This window comes from Euwallacea similis, chromosome 15, assembly GCF_039881205.1.
Source record: "Euwallacea similis isolate ESF13 chromosome 15, ESF131.1, whole genome shotgun sequence".
Lineage (NCBI taxonomy): Eukaryota > Metazoa > Arthropoda > Insecta > Coleoptera > Curculionidae > Euwallacea > Euwallacea similis.
The window spans coordinates 2,515,139-2,529,591 of NC_089623.1; the positions used below are offsets into that span (position 1 = coordinate 2,515,139).

Below are 14,453 nucleotides of genomic sequence, written 5' to 3' on the forward strand. Positions count from 1 at the left end.
TGTACGGTTTAATTAGTAGTCCTAAATTAGTAGTTAAACAGTAAGTCCTATAATTTCGTATAGTTTATACTCCATTTTACAAAAACTTTAAAGGGTAAGTTGAAAAAATGCTCCACTTAACCCCCAAACCGAAACCGCATCTGTCGTCACCCTCGACGGATACTCGATGCACGCACATACTACTTACTATTGCTTTTATGAGCAAATGGTTACTAGTTTGACCATATAAAGAGAAACATGTGTTGTCAACAAGCCAGGTATCTCCCCACATCATCCTCGTCGTGGGACAGGTGGGTGGCACGATCGCATGTGGAGCCGGGTCGGCGCCGCCCGCAGCCGACAACCCCAATCGATACGAAAAGCCACCCTCCGTAACGAGTCTCATCTGGCGGTTAAGATGACTTCTCGCCGGTTTTTATTTGCCACATATTCGGCCGTTGTGGGTAAGGCCAATCAATCCTTATTCTCCTTGCTCGACCTGCTTTTCTGTCTTCACTTCCCTTTTGATGCAGGTGAAAATGATAGGGGTAGTCAGCTTCGTTTTTTTGCGATGAGTTGAACGGAAAATGCAGCATAGAAAGGTGTCGGAAAGGGGGTCAAATTTGAAGTCACGAAAGCAAAAAGATATAAAGAGCGCTCGTTTCTGAAACCCAACCATGAGGGTCTTGGAACCCATAAAATTAGAAATCCGATGATTTTCGAAGGTATTCGGAAAACAGAAATTTTGGAAAAACGATTTTATTTTTTCCTCAGCTCACTTAATGAGGCAATTCAAAATTGTCGACACTACAACATTACAATTTTTTTTTCCTACAATATGGCGATATCATGTTTGAAATTCAACTTTAATGAACATATTTTGAAATATCGGTAAAAATCAAAACTTTTGGCCTGAAAACTAAACATGAAAAGGGCGCCACACGAAATCACTAAGCGTTTCTTGTTAACTGAAAAAAGAATGTAACAATTTCGCATATTTGAGTCAGGGTCACTACGCAAAATAAAAATTATACCAATAACGAAAGTCTGACATTTTAATTGATTAAGACCCGTCGTTACATTCAAAGCATACCTTTATCAGTCCCTTGGGACTCACCTGCACCAACTAACTCAATTAGCGAAGCTTCGGGGGAATAAAAACCAAGCATATAGACTTTCAAATATGCTTATTACTATCTTAAAGCCGCTTTTATTGGTCTATTGCCTAACAGAAAACAGGCAAATCTTCCGCGGTTGGGAAACGATTTCCTTTCCGAGAAAATCGGATTCTTTGTCAAAGCGCAGCTCATCCAAATAAGATCCCTTATAAATTCTTTGACCAGATTTGGATTTCCGCAAAAGCCTATAAGAAAAACATCCATAAACACCACGAATGACTTGAAATGTTTTACTTCACCGGTTGGATTACCTGATCTGATACAATGGGATTTTTATCACTCTGCAAGGCCTTAATTGCAATGCTATAAATGTTCGAAAAAAGAGCTTAGTGAGCTTTTTGCGACAATTGCGAAGACTAAAAGCTCTCAATGTGAATTTAGCAACATCAAAGAAACCGGACGAACTAAGTCCGCGTGAAATCCCCTCATCGGTTTAGTTTGTTCCAATTCCCTTCTTGCGATTCCTGCGGCACCAACTCCGCAGTTTACTGCTGCCTTTCGAGAGTTATCGACTTAATAGAAGTTAGTAATGTAGTTTTTAGGTCAGTAAAAGTTTGCGTTGATGCAGCGTAATATACTTTGGAGGTTTTTTACTTCAAGGAAACATCAAAAAGTAATAAAAAATTTACCTCTCTGATTTCCTTGATCTTGCATCCGCCCTTGCCGATGATGCATCCAGCCTGGCTTTGATGGACCATCATTCTCATGTCAATGTCATTTCCGACGGTGGCTCCGTTCTAAAAATTAGAGAATGGCTTGAGTGTTTTACGTCAGTTTTAGGCCCAAATTGGCATAACAAAGTCACTAATTGAACCTTGTAAAATTACGACTGGTTAGTTACCAGAAAACCCCTTAAAGAGTTTTCCTGCAAAAATCCTCAATGAAAAACTCCTTTCCAAACAGATTAATTCCTACTTGCCAACCAATCGAAAACTGCCGAAAGCGAGAGCGAAGAAAATATATTATCGAGCGAGGATTTATCACGTGCAGGGCATTTTCTACAGTGATGTAATGAAGATAAACGCGTTACAATTTGTTTGTACAGCGGAAGGAAAATTTAATTTTCCGAATCTTGCTAATTCTATTAGTTCCTGGACATGGTGTTTTTTTTTCATTATTCCGTCCTGAACAGGATTTCATATCATTGTGAAAAATTGATGAGTGACTTCATATTGTGAAGTAAAAACGAAAGGACCAATAAACTGCGAATCTCGTGAGATCTTTGTCTTTAGCAATTAGTGGCTTTAGTTATAATAAGTTAATTATATCTTATAAGTGGGGTAAATTGTGTGTAACAGGTTTTAACAGTGTGAATACAGTAGTTGCGAACACGGCACAGGAATATCAGTTTCATAACGATCAAAACCGAGTGATAAAATGTAAATCATCCCAGACCAAAGAAAAACGACTAGATCTATTTTCGCTTTTGGGTTAAATTTAAGGATAAAGAGTTAATTTTAAGAACAACAGCAAAATTTATATCAATATCTTGAAACAGGATTTACCGTTAGGCGCGTGGGAACATGATTTACCCGTATCCATGACGGGGTGTTCCAGAGTTGTCTCGAGAATCCAGATTGCGGTTATGAAAGGTTAGATTTTGGTGCTTAGGACTACGTGAAGAGCACGTGGGAACACGACTTATTAGCACCTGGACCTTTGGAACCTTGCCAAATCGAAGTGACTGATTGGATTCTATTTACATATTGGATTAAATGTAGACAAGCAGGTTTAATACGATTGACAAGTATGATTGGTGGCAGTAGGAGATGATCAAGTTACAGTTTAATTGAGTGTACAATTTACTGGAACTCGTTTTGCAGATCTGGGCCAGTACGACTCTGGGGTGTTAGGACAATCTTCGAGAGGGAGACAGAACAAAAGATATATTCATTATTTTTTACGTTTTTATGATAAATTTAATAAATTAAAATACAGTAATTCACAAAAATCGATAATAGAGATCAACACAAGGCTGTTTAGCTAATATTTTCGGGACGGTTCTAAAAAATTCCGCGGGGTGTGGGAACACCATTGCTCAAGCGATAAAAGCATCAGCTTGCTGTGTGGTGGAAAATGATCCATATTTAACATCATCGATAGGCATCCACGACGTTTAATAGTTAAAAGACGTAATGTGAAATTAAAAAAAGGAAAATATTGTTCATTTATTTAACTAACTCTCCTTGGTAATAACAATTAAATTTGAAGGTATGCATCTAGTCTCTGTGGGGGAAAGGCAGAACTAGATGGTATTTAAGTGAAGTATTGACTTAGAAATTGCAGGCAAGAACAGAACTATGAAAATTTATGATTTTAAGAGAGAAACACCAGTAGACGTTTTAAAAGCCCTACTTAAAAGTAATTAAAAATTGTTTCGTCATACTATAACTTCTGTTACAATATAGCGTTGCCTTTCTCTATCTTTTATTGTAATATTATCGAAAATTCAATGCATTATCGAACACCAACAATGATGTTCCGTCGCAACTATGGATTATTTGATCAAATTCCGAGACTAAAATTTTTCATTATTTAATTATCGAGGAAATCGGAACTTTTCACACTTACCTCTTCAAGATTTGGCATAACATCGTTGACGATATTGCAAACGCTGTCCATATCGGAGGAAAGGCTGAGTAACCTGTAAGAAGGTAACGATGTTATAACTATTGATAAAGACAAAAAAAATGTCGTAATTAATTGACAGATAAATAGAAATTTGTGGTATTATTGATTGAGTTAGGAAGTTGGCTGCTGCGACTGAGTTAACTGAAAGTGGTCTTGTCGCACTTAAGACAACTATGAATAGTAAGTAGGTAAGCAAGCTAATAGATTTATACCGGCTGTCTCATAAAAAGTGGGCGAAGCTATAATTCAGTTATTTATGAACAGATTTTGATGAACTAAAAACCAAATAAAATTATGTTCTTCGGAGTACTAAATAACGTCGAAGTCGATTTTTTTTAACTCAATTTATTTTACTTCGGGTGTCGACTTCAGAATTTTAAATAGAAATTCGCATTTTTTCGCATTTTTTGATAGAAAGTTTTTGCTCTGAATTTGATGATGTATGACCAGTTAATGTTAAAACAATTTTCAACTGAAAAAAATTAAAAATTTTGAACAATATGAATTATGTGGCCTTCTGTATCGTCACGGGGCCATCTGGGTTATCTTGTGGTCATCTGTATTTCATCCCATCTTATCCCATTGTATTAACCTGTGCAAAGATACTTGGCGACACAGACAAGTGAGGGCCATTAGGATCCAGCGAGAAGGGACAAGATAAAACCGCCTTTAACTATTGGAACATCATTCTTCCTCCCAATTTTCTGGGTTCTTTAGTTTAATAGAAACAGTTATTAGTGTTACTATGAGAGACAATTATCCAGTGTCAATTTTGGTAAAAAACATTTGAAAATGAACAGTGAATTTGCAAATATGTTTGAAGTATAATTCCAAAGCAGTAAGAACTCTGGTGTAGTAGTACGACCTTATTCTACCTGTTTCCTAATAGATAAGTGTCTAATTATAATAAATTTAAACGTTTAGAAGATAACTTAAAAACTTTTTGTAATATTCAAGACAATGTATTAGTACACAAAGAAATTAAGATAATTTTTTTTCGGTTAAAAATTGTTTTAATATTAACTTGTTGTAAATCATCAAATTCAGAAAAATACTTTCTATCAAAAAATGTAAAAAAGAAGTTCTATTTAAAATGCTGAAGTTGACATCCGAAGCAGAAGAAGTTGCGTTAAAAAAACCAACTTTGACGTTATTTAAAAGTCTGAAAAATATCGTTTTATTTGGTTTTTGGTTCATTAAAATCCGTTCACAAATAACTGAGTTATAGTTTCGCCCGGTTTTTATGAGACAGACTGTATAAGAGTGAAAATAGGTGGGTATCAAAAAAAGGAAAAAAACGGCAGCTACATTTTTTAATAGGCTGAAGATACGTTGTACTTAAGGGAAATTTTCTTCAACAAAATAGATTCAAGGCGGTCTTCAAGACACAGTGGCTAGGACAAAAGGGACCAGCTAAACGCTAAATACGCTTTTAGAGAACTTAAAGGTTTGGGCTCCAGTAGAACTTAATTGTTTATAATGAACATTTACCTTAGTGTAAACTTAAGAAAATTATGGAACACAAAGTGCCTAAAACTGCTTTGATTTGAGGAAACCATTCATGGGATTAGACAGTTCAACCCTCGGACAGAAGTAATAAAATGAAATGCTGAAGGACCCTTGTAATGAAAACCGGCAGAGGGGAAATGTATGACTTACTTATTGGAGAAAATGTTTCGTCTAAAAGGTTTCTTGCCTTCAAGACCAGTAGCGAAACAGAGCGACAATTAAAGATCAACTTTTCAGCAGGAATATCACATTCTTAGTTTGTTTCCTCCGACTTGTAGTTTCGAATCAAAACGCATTATGATACAAAAAATCATGTGACTTTTTCTGATAAGTACAATTTCTACTCATCGATTTTTAAATCAAAACGTATTGTGATCCGAAATCCCATGTCGAACGGAAGCGTCTCTTAACGCCTCACATAAGTTTGACAACGTTCAAGGAACTAACTTCTTTATGGCTCAAACCAATTGAGATGTCCACATATATCGGCCGATTCTTTGAGGTTGGAGGTGGTCATAAAATACAAGAAGTAAAAGAGGAGTTTTTTGAAAAATGGAAAGTTGTATTATTTATGCGTATGTAAAGTCCATGGAAGTGTTGATCATTCATACGCCAGCATACTTTTCAAGGATCTAATCATTCTGGTAGCAAATACCTTTAGAACAGACATTTATTTTATTTATCAGGGAATAAGATCGAATTCGTATGTTAAACATTTTGGAATTCTACAGTAGATGTCCTGGATGGTAGCGTCTAAGTAATATCTTAAATGTATCACCCGACTAGGCAGAGTTACAAACTTCCTCAGACATCGATTAGTTTCGTTAACCAGTAATAGGTTAGAGTATCATTAATACCCTTATCAAAATATTTTCCTTTGGCTAGTCGGTTTTCCCTTCATTCCAGAAATTTTACAAACTCTAGAAGAACAGAGGTTCAATAAAAAATAATCATAAATTATCGACAAACAAGTTGGAGTGGAATATGGCTGGCATAATTCAACGGCTTTTCATCCCCCATAAAAGGGGCATCATCATCATCATCAGAGTTACTTTTAACCTAAGAATAGCAAGGACAATCGGCTTAGGCTGGTTGCACTGCACCTATTCGGTTTATATAGCAGGCACGGGTTAAAGCTTGGCTAGAAGTTAGGCGGGCTAACTATCGGGATTAAAACATACTCACCTAGTCATCACATGGAAGAGTGGGGTAGAAAAAGGGACATAAGATACTAATTCTGGGGCATATAGTTGGTCGAAGATGTTTAAAAATATTAAGGTTACATATTATTAGGTTTTGTACAACATATAAACTGCTTTAGTTGTTATTAGTATTCAAGGTGCGCTAATTAACAATTTGCGATCAATTTTAACTGTAAATTCAGTTCTATAGAAGGTTTGGCATAGTGACTGGGCGTTGGACAGATTCTCGGTCCGCATGGACACTGGCTTATATTAAAGTTAATAGCAGTTAATTGTTGGGGTCTTACTGACACTGTGAAACTCGCGAAAGAGCTCTATGAGCATCAGTGTCTCTAACTCTGTGTCCGTTAGTGAAATCATCATAAATTCCCATATTATTATTTCATAAACCCATAAATTCTTCAGCATTATTCTCAGCAACCTCAGCTTGCCTCAAATACCTTGATTACTTACGTTATGAAAAGCTTAGCTGCGTTTATTATAGCGTGGCTTTATTAAACGGCTAATGAAAAATGGCGACTATGGGTGGTCACTAATATTGTTGTTTACGCATTTAGAGACGATTTAAAAGCGATAGCTATTGTAGCTGGGTAAGATAAATTGGCAGACAGATGACTATTAGGTGGTTATTATTTAAGTCATATGTCCGTGTTAAAAAGCTTCTCGTTAAGGATAAGTTCTTGTCTAAATCTGAGAATCACACCTAAAACTGAGGTTCAAACCAAGAATTTTCCTTCTGTTTTTGTTTTGAAAACTGCACAAAACTTCTGGAATTATCACTTTTCCCATTGCTGTTGTAAGATATTTCTGAATTTGGTGCTCACACTTATCTTACTCGCACTGAATCATGAATAAAACTTAGCCCCTCTAAAGTTAAATAATTTCAAACTTTCAGAGGAAGTTATTTAAGTTTGAAAATCTGTTAAAATTTCCAGATGCATCCAAAGGGTCCTAAAAATTCATTCAGATAAAATCCTCTTTAAAAAATGTCTAAATGTATCTAAATTTCCAGAGTGGTTTTAAGCATTTATATTCCAAATTCAGTAAAAATTGTCTACAAACATCAAAGTTGTGATGTTTTCCATCGTTGTTGTAGGAGAGGACATCCAAATGTCGACATTCGCATTCACGTACTATTCGCATTGAATCGTCGATAAAAACGGGGGCCCTTCTAAGCTGGCTTCTCCCGGCATAGGGTGAGACGTAATACCAAGTTTGTGTAGCACGTAATACTACAAGTTCGGAATTTTATGGTTTTTTTTCGTTGCAGAGAAAACTGACGATGATTTGGAATGTTAGACACGCCACCATGTGTGTTGCTCTCAGCTAAATCTTCTGAAATTTTACAGTTGTACCCAACGTTGAAACAACTCTAGCTTGTGTTTTTAAGAATAACGCTGGATTTGGACAAAAACGGGTTTCCAGACTTTTTTGACCCCCCTGTATAAGCTTGGTTATTTTTACTACTATAAAAGAAATTTGTTAATTGCGGAGGAAGAATGTTATAATTTTGACGTAGCTCCTGACATGACAGCTCTAAAACTTACGAAATTAGTCTCTTGGGACACCCGCCCACATATTCCTAATCGACTTAAAGTGACCACCCAAAAAGTCAAAATAGGGTTAAATCTGAAAGACAAAGTTAAACTGACAGCAGGCAGTGCAACCAGAGCCGTAGTGAAAACAATTATAAAAAAGACAGTATAGTGTTGGACATTTACCGTTCAGGGCCCGGACAATCGGGGACAGTAATCGAGGCTTTGTACTGTTCGGGTGGGCGGTTCATGTTCATGGTGATGACGGACAGATGGCGGTAGTTGGGTGGCAACCGCGCAACAAAATGGCGGGCAACGGTGGGCCGTGGGCACGGGCGGGCCATGGGGGATAGAACACATTAGTTAACATATTCTCAGTGTGGCCCGAGCACGTGACTGGTCCCGTGTCTTTTTGGAAGTGTGCATGCGCTTGTTTTAGATTTTTTAAAGGCAAATGGACCCTATTGAAGGTAACACTGACAATAGATTTTCTTTACTATATGACTTGCAGTGATTGGGGCAGGGTTTCTCACACAGGGTCCTCCTTCGTTGATGTTAATGAGTCACAGAGCTTAGGGGGATAAAAAGGAGGGGTAAGAAAGGGTTTTTTGGGGGGCTGCTGCCATTAACAGGGTCCATTCCAGGCGCTGCAGGGTGCAATGTAAGGCAAAACACGGTTCTAGCGCACACATTCCAAAAGACACAAGAGATTATCCGTCAAGGTGGGCATCAAATATTTGGCTAAAAACTAAAAAACTGGAATAAAATAAATTAGATACAATGCTATAACTACACTAGATAAGAGCGCAATCAAACTGTCTGAGTATTGCAGATTTACTCAGGCAGGGGTAAGGTGCTCCTGACGTTCAATCCCTGCCAGCTTCAAGAAATAAGTTGTTAGTTTTGCAGTCTCGCAGGGCAAGAGTGAGATTATTTGCAGGGTTATTAAAAGATTACAATAGAAAGCTGAAACCTGCAGTAAGGAAGGCATAGGTAAATCGATTTATCAGAAAGCCTTAGATTATATTAATCAAGTGGTTGTAAGAAGGCTTTATGTTATTGAATAAACCTGCTTAGGGATGTGAATAGATTTTGAAGTCATGAAGCTTGCGCTAAGTCACGAAACTGTATGCATGGTGTGTTTTTGGCCAATTGGCTTCGGAAGTCACAATAAGATGATCCTCAAGAAAAAGTGCTCGCTCATACTATGCATACAGTCAATTACGTTCGTCACTCTAAAAAGTTCCGTTGTTTTCATATTATACTGACCTTGCCCCGCAACTTGGTAATATTTTGTCCAGCTTTGCCAATGATCGATCCGGCTACCTGAAAACAACAATAATAAAATAAATAACTTGATCGTTTTTAGGGAAACCCAACAATGAGGTTACCAGATTGATGAATTTGCTAATTCAGATAAAAATTTACACAGAATAAATGTTATATTTTAAGGTTAAATTCGAGGTTGAATTGTACCATTGTAACCACCAAAGATATTTCGGCCAGTATTGCTACGTATGTCTCACAGTATTTGCATAGGCAGGTGTGGCTAGGGAGAAAGATTGGAAGGAAAAATGGGGAACGCACAAGGAGCTTTATCTTTTTGGAGAAACATTTAAAGCTTGATAAAGCCAATAAGTAGAAAAACGTTTTACCAGGTTGGGCAACATCTCCTTTTTTAAATCTTCACTCACTTGTATACTGAGGTTTCTGAATAACTCGGACTGAACGTTGGAAGTTGAATCAACGAATTCTCAATGAATGAATGCGGGTAACCCAATGTATTTCAATGGTGTATATCGTAAATGGAAAGTCTCAGACTTTTAACTGTTTTTATACGATTTGTCGGGGAACAAAACGGTCTTCCGTAACTGGGCAAACTGGTAATACGACGTACACGTTGGTAAATGAGCAATTCAACGACTATATTATGTATTCCCATATATATCTAAATGAATAATCATAAATACGCGTTAAAGTGTAATTCCGCTATGGCTCAGTACCCACAACAATCTCATGTGCATATCGTTTTAAATCGTCTTTTTTCGCCACAACGTGGAAGTGAATAACCGAATACATTAGTCACAGAGAGAAAAAGATTAATTTCTTTAAAAAATCAGTTTCGTTGGGTGGCCCAATTCCTAGCTTTCGCAGCGCACTTGATCCTTTACACAAGCCCCGTGGGATGCCGACTTTATTTTAGAAGAACAATATTCAATTAAGAGTGCTACAGAATTTTGAAACAACGAAGGTTATCATAATTTTAAAGATCAAACAAAAATTATGTTTGGTAATGGATTTGACCTCAAATTGAGGCATGGTAGAAATTCTGCAAATTGATAATTCACTAGGAGATCAAAGAGGGGAAGCCTAGGAGATTGAAAATTTTTGTTTCACCGACAAAATCTGCAATTAATATACAAAGCGTGTCAAACAGTGTTTTCTTCAAAATGTCTTAAAATCTAATAAATTCAGGGGACCCAGCAGATCACCGCACAAAAGGTTTGACGTAATTCAAAACTACTGTTATAAGTTGACTTCTCACGGTTTATGCATAGGAAAACCGATTGAAGAAAACTAGTACACTACAACACTAGTAGGTAACAACGAATCTCATTGAGAGCGAATATGCATTGTGCTTTCATACCACGTGCAAAGTTAATGTTCTTTTTTTAATTTATAAATAAATTTATTATCAGTTGCTGAGCAGAGAACCGTAACGTATTATATTCAAAAGTATCTTCTTTGCAAAGGTTGGCCGATTGACATGTGTTTAACGTTTAATATTTAAATGCTGTCTGACCATAAACTCTTCTCATAAGGCGGTTTCGCATGGTTCATGGATTGCATAATAAAGTGAGGGAAATTAAGTAGTTTTCAAGTTACCTAATAGTATCCTAATTATGATTCCAGGAGAATTCATTGGAGAATATAGAACTAAACGATTTATAATTTGTTTGAATATTCCATATGCCACATTGAGCTTGAATTAATAAAAAACCGGTTAATCCGTAATGTCGGAATCCCACGGCTAATGTTTTGGACTGCGGGAAGTAAGATCTGCTGGGACTCTTTAGCTTCCCACAGCACGGCCTTAACAGCGGCTAATTGAGTTGGCTAGAACAGTGACTTATCTAATAATCGACTTTACTATGAACAATATTTAGATGAGCGGTATAATAGAGAATTTAAGGTTCCACGCTACCATCGATTTTGCTTTAAGCTTCAAATACTAAATTTGAATTCAATAGTCAGGAATCCAATATATAAACATTTTAGGAAAACCACGTCAAACCTCTATCTCCAGGATTTGCTTCAGAGGTGATTGACAGTATCCACCTTTACCCTGTTTTAATTCATTGATGAAAAATGATAAACAGAGCCACGATCAAGTTAGAAATGCACATCAATATAAATTTATTTAAGTGCATTTCTAATACTTCTCATCTTTTGCTATTGACTCCTCAATCAGCGGAAGATCGTCTTTTTAATGCTGCGGTGCCTAAAGCTGACATCCTACGGGTCAAAATGACACCTAAACCTTTTCAATACTATCATTGAAGGTTGAAGTTGTGTGATTCAAATATATTCGATCCTCAGATTATTTTGTCAGAATTCATGAAACTATCTCGCATCACTGTTCTTGTCCTAGAAATTTATATTAAAACTTGTCAATACTTTTAAGAGATCAGAAGGACAAACAAACTATGGTTGAAAAGCTTTTATTACTGGTTCACCAATCCATGGGTGGCGAGCTTTCGTCCTACCTCGAAAGCTTTCAAGCCAGTGATCCACAGTCCAAACGGACATCTTATCCTTTTCAATACCGTCGTTGATTGAACGATATACTTACTATATATTCTTAGCGAGCTTTTTTAGAAACACCTTTCATGTGCTTCCCACTTTTTTCTCCATCGAGAAATGCAGGATGTCGTGCACGATCGTTTTTCTAAGCACCGAGCAAAAAGGCGACGTTGATAGATACCAACTTCTTTGTTTACAATTTAGCAAATTAATCCTCCCCAATGCACAATGGAGTTCATCAGGCGAAACGCGGTAGCTGTTCGGTTAGATTTCGGTAATGTTGGTTTTAGTTTTATCTCAATTACACAATGGAATTATCTCATCCTATTGTTTACGACCCGCGGATACGTTTAGTTTTTGGTCAGGTAGATGATGCTCTAGATCACCATCCGATCATTAGCCAGTTTCCTGAAGGTTTTAATTTTCAATCTAATATTCTTCAACTTCAGAGGTAACGAAACATCATTTGACAAAACATCATCATTACATCGTTTTTTCAAATAAAATAAGCAAGTCGGAAGAGGTCAAACCAGCGCCGATGGCGATGGTGAGGTCAAAAAAATTAATGGAGATAGCGTAGAAGTAAAATCTTCATATCTCCTCTGGATCTATTCAAATTTGCTTCAATTTCAGGGCTATAACAAATTTAATCTTATTTTTTCGCTTTAGGAGACTCTTAAAAAAATATATATTTAAAATTTTGTGTGAGAATGTTGGAGTCTCTGCCTACGTTGAAACTTTTGCCCAATTTCTTTGGCCAAATTTTTGGGTTTCAAGATTAAAATACCAAAGCCATGATTTTTATTTCAACATCACATTTGTCAATAACACCACAAGTGTCAACTTTATCACCAATGAATTATTGATCTACACACAATATGTCAGTGGATAACACATTTGAAACGCATATTTCGAGGCACATATCCTATCTCATACATTCTGCCTTGAACATGTTTCACAAATGTCTCTGTGTCAGCTGCTTAAGATAAATCTCTGTCTCGTTTCAATACAATTTGAAGAAAAACGGCTAATTGCAAAATCAATGAAGTGGCAAACACAATGGGTGTTCGCATATTGTGAATTCCGGCCAATTTCAGTCGTTGTAATGCATGCCATGAATATTAATCTCGGAAAACTTTAGGGAAAGTTCCTAGAGCTATGCCAAATTGCCCAATTACCATTTCCATTGCCAGCAATTAAATGCAAGTTAAGTAATTCTCTGATTTTTTTATAATAGTAGAGGGGCCTCAATTGATTTTTGAAGTCTTCCAGTTTCAATAGTACATATAGATATATATATACTTGTGTATACATATGTACATACAGTGTGTCCGGGTTAAGGATTTAACACTTTCGTAAAACCTTTATTTCTTAATCGATTTTGACTTTTTTTTTTGTTAATTAGATATTCAAAATGCGCATTCGTCTAGTGGACACGATCCCTCTTTATCCATAATCATAACCAATTACGTGCATTTTTATGGGATTAAATTTCGGAAAATACTATTAGGGCTTTTTTTGGGATAAAAACGAAAACAGATTCTTAATTAGAATGACCTAAAACTTACCTGTTCCGATTTTCATTTTTCTACTGTACAGGATTTTCGAGAAAATCAATAAAACATGTTTTTTACGTAAACACATTTTAAAATTGGCAAAAAAATTTATTTTAACAATAATTAACTAAATTTTGATATTTTCAATCAACCCCCCAAATTCTCGTATACATTTTTCAATACGTCGACGATTATTTCTCAGTACTTTACTTAGTTGTTGTGGAGTTATGCTCTGACAAGTCTCTCTAATACGCGCACAAAGCTCTTCTCGTGTCCGGGGTCTTGTGGCATAAACTTTATTTTTTATTGTTCCCCAAACGAAAAAATCCATGGGTGTGATATCCGGAGATCGTGGTGGCCAACGAATGAGAGGACTATTTCGTCCGATCCAGCGATTGGGAAAATTATCATTTAACCAATTTCTCACATTAACCGCATTATGAATGGGCGCTCCATCAAGTTGTAAATGTAAATTGTAGTGATAACTCAGGGGAAGCTCATCAAGTGCGTCACTAAACTCATTTTGTAAGAACCTCAGGAAATGAGCAGCATTCAAATTTTCGTTGAAAAAATATGGCCCAATAATCTTTTGATTTAAGATACCACAGAAAACGTTTACTTTTGAGGAGTATTGTCGTTTACATTCGATTATCCAATTCGGGTTCTGATCACTCCATATTCTACAATTTTGTGTCGATACTACACCATTTGTCGTAAACGTAGCTTCATCGGTGTATAGGATGTTTTTTAAAAAGTTAGGATCATCTTGATACATACTCTAGAGCCATAAACAGAACTCCATTCTTAGATTTTGGTCTCCAGCTTCAAGTGAATGAAGAAATTTTGGTTTAAAAGGTTTCTTACCACTTCTTTTTAAACATTCCCAGATATGAGTTTTAGAAATGTTTAAATTTCTGCTAGCATCCCTCAGACTTGAATGCGGATTGGTATTAAAGTAATCTAAAATTATTTGGTTTGCTTGAGGCTCGCGATTACGTTGCTGCTCCGGTAGTTTTACAATTGTCCCATAACGATTAAAACGTCTGTTGATATTTGCGA

General features: G+C 36.4%; 1 protein-coding gene across 6 annotated transcripts in view; it reads right to left on the bottom strand.

Moving 5' to 3' along the window:
- Positions 1-14,453, bottom strand: part of HnRNP-K (Heterogeneous nuclear ribonucleoprotein K) — an 88,205-nt gene that overhangs the window by 18,264 nt on the left and 55,488 nt on the right. For 5 of the 6 annotated variants that reach the window (XM_066397524.1, XM_066397525.1, XM_066397528.1 and 2 more), the window contains 4 exons: positions 9,304-9,360; positions 8,221-8,264; positions 3,729-3,801; positions 1,787-1,894 (listed from right to left, as the gene is read on the bottom strand). In XM_066397524.1, the coding sequence (XP_066253621.1) occupies positions 1,787-1,894; positions 3,729-3,801; positions 8,221-8,264; positions 9,304-9,360 (282 nt within the window). The remainder of the gene's footprint in view (positions 1-1,786; positions 1,895-3,728; positions 3,802-8,220; positions 8,265-9,303; positions 9,361-14,453) is intronic. The other variant, XM_066397529.1, reaches the window with a different exon arrangement.